At 38.8% G+C, this 13,164-nt stretch overlaps 1 protein-coding gene across 1 annotated transcript; it reads right to left on the bottom strand.

Annotated features, from left to right (window-relative positions):
• Positions 1-1,010: 1,010 nt before the first annotated feature.
• Positions 1,011-3,878, bottom strand: LOC105439125 (tripartite motif-containing protein 45-like). The gene has a single exon (XM_030991257.1). The coding sequence runs from the start codon at positions 3,876-3,878 to the stop codon at positions 2,052-2,054; it is 1,827 nt and encodes a 608-aa protein (XP_030847117.1). The 3' UTR covers positions 1,011-2,051.
• Between the last annotated feature and the right edge of the window lie 9,286 nt (positions 3,879-13,164).

Consider the following 13,164-nt stretch of genomic DNA (forward strand, 5'->3'; position numbering starts at 1 on the left):
TTGGATTCGTTTCGGCGGTGTGACTGGAGTATCATGGTCTAACTATCATATGGGGGTAAAATAATGAACAAACAACATTTAAACATAGGTTCTCTGTACATAATGTGAAAGAGACAAAAACTGAATAATCACAATTTTTTTTTTTTTAAAGGATCCGGTAACTTTGTCTTAGATCCTTTTAAAAAAAACCTTGATTTAGCTCATGGTGCAATGATAATTATAAAACTTTAGGTCTGTCAGGAACCCCATGACTTTTACAAGCCGATCGCCAGTCTGATAACCAAGATATTTATGATTCAAAATCGAAATCAAATTTTGTTTTAAAACGGTTTTCATCACACTACAGTCTATTCGGGAAAACGAGTATGGTAAAACCGGTCACTCACAGGTTTTTAAAACTTTTTTGAGGCACTTTTTGATCATTTTGAAGCGAAATTGTTTTAGGGCTTCAATATAACGCCATATCACAGACACCGATAACACGTAGGGCCGTGCATCTCAGATTTAACATTTTTCTTTTTTCATAGGTTTTATTTTCTTCTATCATAAAGAAAATTATACATAATTTATTACATTGTATACAAAATAACAAAATAATCTTCACATAGGTCTAAATAAATTTGCAAGTGAACTTTTACATTTCCATACAAGGTTACGTTGTTAACCGACTCCTTTAATACAATTGAGAATTTTTTAAATCCTCTATAGATCGGCACCTCTAAATATTAAAGATCACCTTTTCATTTTTGTTGTACATTTATATGTAAAATGTTAAAATAAATATCTTAATTTTTTTTCAAATTATGTTTTGATGATACTATATTTGTTTTACACACATGAGACCCGATAAGAAAATGTTAACAATTTTATATTTCGGCCACATACAGGTATGACAAAGAAAATTGCGGGTTGATATTTATTAAGTACAAAATGAACCGAGAGTATCTGTAAAATCACAACTTTTCAGATTTTTCTCAAACTTATAAAGACGAATTTCCCTCATTTTTCTGCTTTCATTGCAATTAGTGATACTTCTTTTGAAATAATTTGTTTTTTTAATGAGTTTGTATAGGAAGAACACAAATATTATCAACAATATATTAAGGACAGAAACTGAAAAAATGGAAAAACAAACAGACAAAACGAAATATCTCCAAAAAGTGAAAAAAATTACTTGGGTACTTCCGACAAGTTCCATGCCATTTCTCTCATGTAATTTGCCAGACGGAAAGTAAACATTGAAAACAGAAAACAAGATATCACAGTCTATCAAATTAAAACATAAACACTTAATTTGATATTCGATTTGATAATACTTTTACAACATATATCATACGAACAATAGGTCGACTTTAGAACTCTTATCTTTTTATTGCGCAATTCTAAAAATTGCAAGAAGAAGAAGAAGTTATTTTGAAAAAAAATAATTTCCTTTCATGGGTCTGGGTTAGAAATAAAATCTATTATGATTATTCGGAAAGTGATCTAAAATGCATTGTAGTAAATGAAGAAAAGAAAATCAATTGTATTAAACGGCAGTAGATGTAGAGTACATTACTAGGATTGTTTTCTCCGACTGTAAAACAATCTGTAATACCACCATTAAAGTGTGTCTACATCATTTATACATTTACAGCAGCTACCAAAAGGGCAGATTCACAGGTAGAGTCTACATCAACAGCAAAATCTTAAAAGACAAACACATCAGAAATATATATTTTAGAAAATTTAAATCTTTCAAATTACTCTATATGATCTAGAAATGTAATTTCTGAAACAGTCACGTTAATTCCAATTCACTTAGTTCTAACTATAACTGATTCCATTGGATGTCATATATACTGAACTCACAGAAACACAAGGCCTGTTCGAAGCTTTTGAAAAAGGGGGTGGGCATGGGTCCAATTTTTAACGACATGTTATGTTATTCTAAATTTTCAACATGCCTGTTTTTATCTAAAAAAAACATGTCTGGTCGCGCACATCCCCTCTACTGGTCTGAAGACAGTGATATCATACAGTGCAAGAAATGGAGGAGTCATCCATTATTTTTAGTGGAATATATAGAGTCTATCAGGAGTGCAAAGAGCGATCTCTCCTGATAGGTACTGCTGGAGATAGTACCACCGTCTCTCGGGCTTCTCAATCTTGTAATCAACGACGAGGTTCTTGATAAGCTTCAGCTCGTTAGTGTACTCAGCAATGCTGACCAAACCTATGTCGTACTTTAACTTTGCTATCAGGATTGCACCCCCTTGAGACACAGCAGCGAATGGGAAATCATCTAATTCCGTTAATTTGTATTTTACAACACCTTGTTTGTCAATCAATCGTATTGTATAACGAGATCTGGTGATCAGGTAATCATTATAGCTAGTAATCTGCTCAGGTTCAAATCCATCACATGATATCTCCCTGATCGCCTCCCCACCTGCTGGTGAGAACACCTGGATCTTTTGAGCTTTTCTGTAGCTAACATAGATCTGATCATCACCGTCTACCGTGATGCCAGCAAAACCACCATCATCGGGACTGATAGTCTCAAACATTACATTCAACTTTGTTTGCTCTATTGTGTACAGTGTGATATTGTTTGCGCCACCAAGTACAACATACCGATCATCAGAGAGGAACCCTACTCTACGAATCCCAACATGTTTGAGAACTGTCTGTTGGAGCTGACCATCAGCAGAGAAGATCTCCACGCCACCACTACTACATCCCACTGCCATCTTACCTTCAGGGGTACCAACCATGACTCTCATGCTATTCTTAGTAGGCAAAGCGATGTTCTTTTCAACTGCGGTTACGATCTTACCAAGATCTAGCTCTTCCATTCCAACGTTTCTGTTAAAAATTACACTGTTTCCTTTCTTGCTCGATTGCCTCGGCTGATGGTAGTCAGGAATTTCTTGTTTTAAAACCTCTTGTAAGTCTTGACATAGAGTGTCGTGTGCAGCCAAGGCATCCATATCTAACGGTATCTTTGTCTTGTTGGTTACCACATCAGCTATGGTGGTCAAGTGAGTGATGTGCACCTGAGCTGATTTCTTCATTTCGTCCAGTTCTTTCTCTACTCCTTCAGTCTTATCCTTGACTTCATCAATGAGGATTTCTTTCTTCTCTGTCAAGTGCCGGACCGATTCTTCATATGCTTTGTTGATATCATTTGTACACTGCTTCTGAACATTGCTCACACGCTCCTTCTGCTCATCAATGAAATCAACGTATTTCTGAAGGCAAGAGCTTTTCTTGTCCGCCTTAGATTTGAGGTCCTCGATATCCTTCATATGACTGCTTTTATAAACAGCTGCGTCGATGACCCGATGTCTTTCGTTTGTATGCTCCATGACAACACACCTGAAGCAGGCAAATCTCCTGCAGTCGGAACAGAAGCACTCTTCATCCTCATTTGGGTGCTTTCTACATTTACGGTACATATGTACTGACACCTTCCCTGATAGGATCTCACTCATGGCTAAAACCTTATGACTGATGCAGTCTGGCCGCTGAGAGTGTTTGTTGTGGCAAGTGATACATAGATACTTGCCGCAGTCTTGACAGTAGACAACATTTTGGAGTTTGTTCTCGGATTCACAATTCGTGCAAAACTGATATTGATTCTTCACGTCTTGTATGAGAGACATCAAAGCTAGATTTGTCGGTAATTTGCTGACATCTTGGTTTGAAACCTGGGTTTCTGCTCTGCAGACAGGGCATCTGAGTATCTGGTCGTTACCATTGCATTTCACGATGTTGTCCAGGCAATCCTTGCAGTAGGTGTGAGAACAAGACAAGATTTTGGGATCGGTGAAGGTATTCAGACATACAGGACACTCCAGACTCTTAGCAATGGTGTTCTTTAATGCATCAGCCATGATTTGAATTCTACAAGAACACGAGATAATGAAAAGGAAAATAAAATGATAAGTGTAGCATTGATTCATTTAGCGTTGAGTGTTTATCATTTTACTCACGCCTTTCTCTTCCAGAATATGACGCGCACAAAAAACATACACATAAAAAAAATTCAAGGGGGGGGGGGTTAACCCCCAACCTCCCCCCCCCCCCCCCCCCCCCCCCTGCGTACGCGCCTGCTCCCAGTACATTTAGGTACGATTTTCATTTGAATCTCTGCATGCGTCACTGAATATCAGACAATCTTCACAAGACTGCCAGATCTCACTTGCGCCAAGTTATTGGGTGAGGAATAAAACAAAGACAATCAGACACGCGCACACGCACACACACCCACTCACACACACACATGCACACACAACACACACGGTGACAATTGTTTCATATTTTCTGATTGAGCATTGATTTTTATCAAGATCACTGAATGTTTATGGCATAACCCTAAAAAAAATTCCCGTTTGTACACATTCACTACCACCATCATGTCATCATCATCATCATTGTCATCATCATCATCATTGTCATCATCATCATCATCATCATCATTATCATGAAGCATAACATCCGCCAATACGCACCAAAAGGACAGCGGCCACTCAACTTTTCGTACGATAAGAAGAATTCCCGACAAAAAGTAACAGTTTGGCTGGGCCTTGTCTGGAATGGAATGCTCATTTGAGTGAGTGTGCATGTGCGTGTGTTTTTGTCTATCCGGCTAATTGGATAATTGAAAAAAAAATGGCTGTCTTTGTTCAAAACATTTTTTTATCCTCACCTAGCAACTTGGCGCAAGTGAGATCTGGCAGTCTTGTAAAGATTGTCTGATGTTCAGGCATGCACTGGAAGGATAACACTATCAAGACATATCATGAAACACATGATTAAATATTTATACTTCAAACAATACAACTTTTAATAAGTGGGACATTTTTTCTGACTCACTCTGTATACCCTTTGCCTGCACAATGTAATGGTACACAGTTCATAAGTTGTATTACATACATGACATGTATTTAGTCTATCTGTCTATTTCTAGTGACTGGGAATTCCCATCAACCTTTGACAGACAACCGGATTGAGATCGCCCAATAAAACCTCGATTTCCGTTTGCCAAGCGTCCTTGGACCAGATATATGCCCTGCGCACGCCCCCCCCCCCTCCACACACACATACACACAGTACAAAAACTTACATTATGGTGTTAGTGCCGGGCTGGGATTCGAAACCCCAAGTCTTGTATTTAGAGTCAAGTGAATGAACCACTCTACTACACTTCCACAACTAGCACGCACATAAAGTTAAAGCCCCACTGTCCTACTTGTAGCTACTTGCTCCCTCTATATAACTCTATATAAAACTTCCCCAATCGGTGCCTGTTGGTCCCCCATGATCCTCTTTTTCTTATGTTAGTTGAGAGCTGAGTTAATGAGATAGCCACCTGTCAGGTCTAATCCCTTCTGGCTCAGTAGTATTGACGGTCTTTAAAATGCTTACAATGTGTATTCATATCTATACATGTATAATCAAGGGCGTTTCCAGGATTTTTAAGGGGAGGTGTTTTTTGCCCAATTCGTGAGAAAATATTTAGCTGCAAATCAGCCAGCCGGTGAATAAGCGGGGGGGGGGGGGGACCAGCCAGCCGGTGAATAAGTGGGGAGGGGAGCATTAATTTGATATTTGCTCAACGGGGGGGGGGGGGGGGGGGGGATGAACACTTCTTTTTGTTTCCCTCAACATTCACACTCCCCTTGAGCAAATTAAAAACACAGCTAAAGGGTGTCTTTAAAATTCTTAAACAACCCATTTTGCAAAGGGGGAGGGGGTGTTTGAACATCTAAAACACCCCCTCCCCGGCCCGTAGATACGCCCTTGCATGTAAGTATAATAGATCATTACACGATTGTTATTCTGATCACTATAACATATATACCAACATCGTCACATTTCCCCCCAGGACAAACAAATACTGACAAGTTGTACGTACGAACGATATCAATATGATCAGGAGTTTTCTAATGCGGCAAACATTACTTCCTGGTTCACGATGTTGTGCAGCCTGTTTTGTCATGGTTTACCAAACTGATTCTAAACATACGCCATTCTTATCTTGGTCTTAGCTCAATCACTTTCTATTAATCATCTTCGAGACATCTAGACCACTGAATTCTACACCATGTGGCGAAGAGTTCAGTGATCTAGACTCCGTCTTGTTATTACAGTCTAAGATAATTTTATAAACTAGATACAAACAAAGCCTATAAAGCGTCTAAAAGTCTGCCTAATTTAGTGTATATACGTCCAAGACATGTACAAACGAAAGTATTGACAAATGTCGCCGCATTTCTTTTGGAAATGACAGAAACATTTTAATTCACTCACCTCTTTATACGTATTGGTCTAATTGTGATATAAAATCGGTAGACATGTATACCATTTACCTTTACGATGTAGTGGTGCACTGATCATAAATGGATTGGTATATATACATGTATGTATTTGGTGTGGCAGTCTATTCTTAGGTACTGGGAATTTCCACCGACCTTTGTCAGACAAGCAGATTGAGTCCTAAAAATGATTGCCCAAATAAACATTCGATATCATTTCGCAAGCGTCTGTAGAGGAAGTATAAGCCTGTCTCAAATTTCAATTGTCTTTCTGTTAGCCCCACCCCAAATTTAAAACCATATCCAGAAAAAAGAAAAATTATCTACATGTAATAAGGAGAAAGGTTCAAGCCAAACTAAATTTTGAGGAAGATGGAATAACGACTCGATCACGATAAACATTGTATCTACAAAAGTAACCTGAGAAAATTTCATTTATCATAATAACAATATTCCGCGTTTATATAGCGCTTAATACAATGTCTCTAAGCACTTTACAGATATACTACAATTCTCACGATATAACAGTGGTACAACTACGTTACACAAGCTCCCTATAGAATAAACAACTGCTGCCCCTTTAATACACACTCGCACCCCCCCCCCCCCAATCGAAAAAGTGTGGGGGAACAGAGGGACCTAAGGCGGGCCCCTGGATGCCCATCTGACCATAATTAAATGCTTAAAACCCCTCAGCTTCCGGGGGCTCCGCCTACATGACCCCACCAAGGGCCCATAGGCGGGCCCCTGGATGCTCATCTGACCATAATGTAATGCCTAAAACCCCTCAGCTTCCGGGGACTCCGCCCCCTGACCCCACCGGGGCAAAGCCCCTGGACCCTACGCCAATTTACGCTCTACGCCTGATCGTTAATACTCCACTTTGAAAACACGTTCCGCGAGGCGTGCGTGTATTACATGAAAGAGTTGGGGTGATGCAGTTTTTTCTTCTTCCCTCCAAAACTTGTTACTCACTACGCCACTGCCCCTGAAAGGTGAGCCCCGTTGAATGTTTGCCCCCCCCCCCCCATTTCCTAAACTGCTTCCGGCGCGCATACTCTGGTAGAGGATTCGCATGTATTCCTGGAGCACGTTTTGGTGTCTGATGACAACCAGAACGATGGCATTCAAAATCACGCGGAGGAAAATGATTATTATCTTATAGGTTACAGGTTCTTTATCAGGTATACCAACGTTTGTATGGTTTACCATGTTCAAAGCTTCCGTCACCATGTTAGTAGCCATCTATACAGGAAAGTCCTTATACTCGATCAACACGGTCTAAAGTTTCGTGTGAGTTCTTATGAAACCAAAAGACAGTAAGCAATATGGAAGGGCTGTTCAAAACTGTTCAATTTATTTCAAACACAACAATTCGCGAACTATTTTCTTTCTTCAAGTCAATCAGTTTCTGTGGCGTGTCAAGGGCGAAAAGCAGCTAATGGAAATGTGATAGAAAATTGATGCTGGCTTTTATGTATGTCCTGAATGATTCATTGTAAGTCTTCCATTAGTGGCCACCGCGATGACGGTGATCAACATGAAAAGTAGGCTCCTATTATAATTGGGTTCGTAAATTAAGATGTCGTTTACTTTATACAATAGGTAAGTGACGGCTTAAGAAAGTTCTTGTCAAAATATGAGACCGTTAAACATAACTATGGAGTTTAATACGTGAATGCTATTTTTATAACACGACCATCGCGTGTGCCTGAATTTAGATGGTCTTCCACGACAAAACTGTGGTGGTACAAGCGAATTGCCGGCGAATCTTCCCGCCTCGCTAAGTGGGAGCCCTGCTTATGTCAAACAAAAATGATACATGACATTACAAAATATATAAATATTAAGATCATATTTGCAAAAAGTGTGATTAGTGTTTCATTCTTGCTGTTCTTGCTTGATTGTTCATGTTTGCTCGAATTTTGACGACACATCTTGGGTAGTTGCATTCTTCTTCTTCTTTTTTCTTCGTTGTTTTTAATTAAGCAATTAGTCAGAATTGACTCTTCTACTATTTATAAAAAAATGTGAAATAAAGGATAACTTTTTTTGTTCACGAAATTTGATTTTCTTTACATCCTCACTGCTAATATATACAAAATTACCGGTGACCAGTCTTGAAAACGCGCTATGGCTCCAAATTTCCAGCCTTGATTTCGCAGAAAATTGTCGAAGAAAAATTGACTCTTTATTAAAGTTGAAATGTGATTTCATCATACTTTCTAGGGATAATACATATATAAGAACGCAAACAGACTATCTTACTCCCAGATATGGTGTCCGAAACCGAGGCTACAGCACGTACCGGCGGCACGCGTTTACTTGGCTAGCTCTTTGTCTTCGCCTACAAACTGGCGCAGTCAACCCCGGCTCGAAACTGAGTCTTGTTTTTTCGGATGGTGATGTAACAGGTCGAAAAAGTATAAACATCTGGTTAGGAGACTATAACATTATAGAAATGGGACAATTTGATATCATAGCAGGCTTGGGAGATCAACCCTATGGGTGGTATTCTCGATAGCTGACTAACTTTAGTCCATGGTTTACTTTAGTCCATGGTTTAAACCTAGTTTAAACCATGGATGAAAATTTTCAGTATTCTCGAAGGTTCACTAAAGTTAAGCTAGGTTTACAGACGTCATTGTTTGGCCTAACTTTAGTACAATCAGAGGGGTGGTTTAAATCGCGGACTTGCTTCCCGTGACGTCACGTTCGTGATCATCGGTTGTCTGCGGAGATTGAACGATAAGTTCTGCATTTGAATTTCTATATTTGATATCAATTTACACTATTTTGTATTAACACCAACTGATATTGTGTTACTCTAGTATTTCTGTACTGTTTGGGGGAAATTCGATAAATGTTGACGGTGTTCACGGACAAGTCCCATACGTGCATATATATATATATATATTTTTTGTCGGGTAGCCACCTTCAAACCACCTTAAAAACTATCATTTCTAGATGTAAAACCTATTTTTATAGTGGATTTTCGAGACGCTGTTGCCTGAAAGTGGACTATCTAGTAAGATGGGTAGAAAAAAATCTTCTGTGTGCCCATGCCTTGAGCCATAATGCATGGCCGTATAGAGGATTTTTTTATGTTGGGGACCGGGGTAAATTGCAATGAATTATTGATAATTTATTGCATTTTTCCTTTTTTTAAATTTTATTTGTGGGAACTGCCCCTACCCTAGCCCCCGCTGCGTACAGTCATGGTTTAGTGGCAGAGCAATGGCCTCGTAACTGTGAGGCCCCAGGATGAAGACCGTGTCGATGTGCTATATTAGTGCCCTTTGTGGGGCATCAATCCTCATTACTGTCATTTATGACTTAAGGGCGTAGGTCCCCTAGTTGATAAGAATATAAGCATACACATGCTTTAGCAGTCACCCAAAACAAACAATGGAAAATTGTTATTTACTGTATACTATGATCTAGATCTATTAGGAATAAATCAATGTCAAATAATTCCATAAATTGGGGTAAAAAAAAATATTCCAACTTTATGAGCAACAGTGGATATTTTTCTCTTTATTAATTTTCCTGCTTCTTTTCTATCACTCCCCCCTCTCTAAAACTCTCCCCTTCTCTCTCACTGTCTGTCTCTCTCTCTCTCTCTATATATATATATATGTATATATATTTGTCATATCCTCCTCGATACACGCTTGCTCCAATCTCTTTCTCTCTCTCTCTCTCTATTCTCTCTTAAGATGAATAAAATTCATATTAATAGAGAATACATGTTATGCCTGCTTCCTGTCCTTCTCTCCTATCTCTCTCTCTCTCTCTCTGTCTCTCTCTCTCTCTGTCTCTCTCTCTCTCTCTCTCTCTCTCCCTCTTTCTCTTTCTCCCTCCTATTTTCCGTAATTTCCCCTCTCATGACTTGAACAAAAGTAGCTTACAGGGAATGATTACGTCATACCATTTAATGAGACCGTTTTGTGCATAATATATCAGAGAATAAAGCAGCTGATTGAAAATTTGACTATTTACAATCGGATCATACTGTTCGGATCGTTGCTTCCTTTGCAAGTTTCCTCTGCATACGAAGCACATGTACAAGCTCGTACTTTTTAATGCATTATATTAACAATCAAATTCTCCAGTGAATTGGCTAATCTGCTGTTAACACAAAACTACATTGGGCTACATGTAAAGGCATATTGGCACTTTACTTTGAAACAAGATTCAAATTGTATTTCCATTTTGTCTTTTAAATGCAGGGTTATAAATTCGTTGGGTTTAGGATTAAGGTCATTAAAGACTGATCACCAATGTTGTTTTTTGGCATCAATTTGACATAAGTCTCAAGAAACACGGAAGTCGTCTGACCGCATGGAAAAGATCCAGCTAGTCTGCTTCCCGATGCTACTATGATCATGCTGTTAAAATAAAAGAAAAGGGGGAATACAAAAATTATTAAATATATAATTTGTTTTATCAGGTGTTTTTGCTGTATCCTTACATTGTGCATGCACCGATTGCATTTCAGAAACAGTAGTATATATGTGATATTGAGTGATTCTGCTAGCAGAATAATGAAGGGGTTTTCATGTATGTGTGCACTCTTTGAGCAGTGAGTGAAGAGTTGGGTAAAATGGAATTATGTATGTTTGTTGGATGAAATGTACCCAGTGTTGGTAAACTCTTACACAACAAACATGCATAGTCCCCTTCCCCCTTTCATGTGTTAAAATTTACACAATTCTTTTAAGATTTTGAAGATACACGTGGGAAAAAATATGGATTTGATAATGATTCTTCCAATTATAAGTTACTCTATACGTGATTAGAAATAACTCCATTCCCCTTATACGAACGGGCAATCCTAAACGGAGGAAGTTACCATGACGAGCCTAGTTGTTTATTCATCATATTGTTAAATCATCAATCAAATGTCGATTGTTGCCCTCCATAATCTTCTTTTTTATAAATGTTATGCAAAGTCTTTTTGGTCCCAATTTTCGCGGAGATCGGCTGTTTCACGAGACCTCAAATAGCCCGGCCTTCTTATAGGGTTAAAACGGAACACGTTTGTGTACAGGTAACCAGTGGAGTTCCTTATTAAATTAAGGGTGAAGTGTGGGTTCTAGACCCTAGGCCAAAGATTAATCTAGCAGCATGATTGTGGACAGTTCAAGTTTACTTTTGTCTCTAGCACACAAGACAGTTTAGAGACAGTTTGCAGAATCAGGGTCAGATCTGTGAAATTTTAAAGGCACACTGCCATACTTGTAGCTACTTGCTCCCTCTATATAGAAAACTTCCCCAATCGGTGCCTGTTGGTCCCCCATGATCCTCTTTTTCTTATGTTAAATGAGAGCTGAGTTAATGAGATAGCCACCTGTCACAGTGACCTCGATGGCTCTCTGTGTGGTCTAATCCCTTCTGGCCCAGTAGTGGTGACGGTCTTTAAAGGGGGCAATATGCAAACAAAACATTTGACAAGTAGAATAAAAAGTAAAGTTTCATCACATATTTCTATGCCTTGGGGTCGAAATTGTTGGTCTCGTGGGCCTTCTGATATATTTCAGAAGGTTCTCTAGGCCGACATTAAGGGTCCGTGGGCTGTAGCCGTGTCCGACATTGAATAGCACATTTTCTTTCCCACATGTCGATCTTCAAGATTTGTTTAAAAAGACAATTAAAAAAAAATCCGTTGACTTTTGTCAGTAAAGGTCGAATTTCAAGAATATGGATAATATAAGAAATATGGAATACTTCATACATTCTTTAATTCAGTATTAAGATCCAACCGAGCCATTTTAAGATCAAACTTTGATTTCAGTTTATGAAACGGAAGCTGTTCGCAATCCAATTAGATTTTGAAAAGGCTATATATGGCCATTTACATTATCATACGTCTCTTATATCGCAGCGGATTATGATATCAACGCTGTCATTGATAGGATAAAATGTACACTTCCTCTCAAATTCTCATTTACTATTATTTGCTAATCAAATTGACAAACAAACTGTCCGAAGTCATTTCGACCAGTATCGTGAACAGCTCAGGACGTATACAATTATTACCAATGGCATTTTCAGGTTGAGGCGGCACAAACACGAAACTGGAATCGAATTGCAGCACGAAACATCGTTCCAGGATTTCGTGAAGATTGATGTGCTTCTAATTTTTCTCTGACGCTTCGAATTTTGTCTTTGAAATTATCAACAAGTCAACTCTCATTTCTTTTTTTAACAGGACTGTGAAGGGCTTGCATCAAGCACCTTTCTAAAAACATGGCGACCGCACCTACAGGAGCTGAAAACGCGACCGGCAACATCGTAGTACACCACAGTGATCATGACATTTTGCTTATGTTCTGTTACGCAGTAACCATGGCACTTTCCATATGTTTCAACTGTATCACACTAGTCGTCATCCATTATCAGAAAGAGCTTCAGGACTACATGAAAGTTCTTTACCGAATTCTGGCAACGTCGAACCTTGTCTTGAGCATCAGTTGGAGCGTTTGGAGTATCGTATGGCTGTTGTCCGTCAATGAACGTGATGAACAGACTTGTACAGTCATTAGTATGATGTTTCCTTTTGTATATTCCACTTCGCTTTCTTCCGTGATGATCTGTTTGTGCGGTATTAGTTTGAACCTCTATCTTCTGGTGACAAAGCCGCTGAGATATCACACGTTCCTCACTAGGAAACGATTTCTCTTTTCATTGGCATTCATGTACCTTATGAGCTTCGTGGCACATGGAATCTATCTACCTTTTCCCAATTCTCCATTCCTAAGAGACGAAATTGAATTTTGCCTTGGTCATGGAATCTATTCATGGAAGTCCATAGTGGACAAATTCTACACCGTTTTTCCTGTATGTGTAACTCTGATCT

Source organism: Strongylocentrotus purpuratus, unplaced genomic scaffold (genome assembly GCF_000002235.5).
Source record: "Strongylocentrotus purpuratus isolate Spur 01 unplaced genomic scaffold, Spur_5.0 spur5_scaffold_2, whole genome shotgun sequence".
Lineage (NCBI taxonomy): Eukaryota > Metazoa > Echinodermata > Echinoidea > Camarodonta > Strongylocentrotidae > Strongylocentrotus > Strongylocentrotus purpuratus.

Bases quoted from the DNA above. Each gene is read 5' to 3' on its own strand.
- LOC105439125 (XM_030991257.1), bottom strand. From the start codon at position 3,878: ATGGCTGATGCATTAAAGAACACCATTGCTAAGAGTCTGGAGTGTCCT.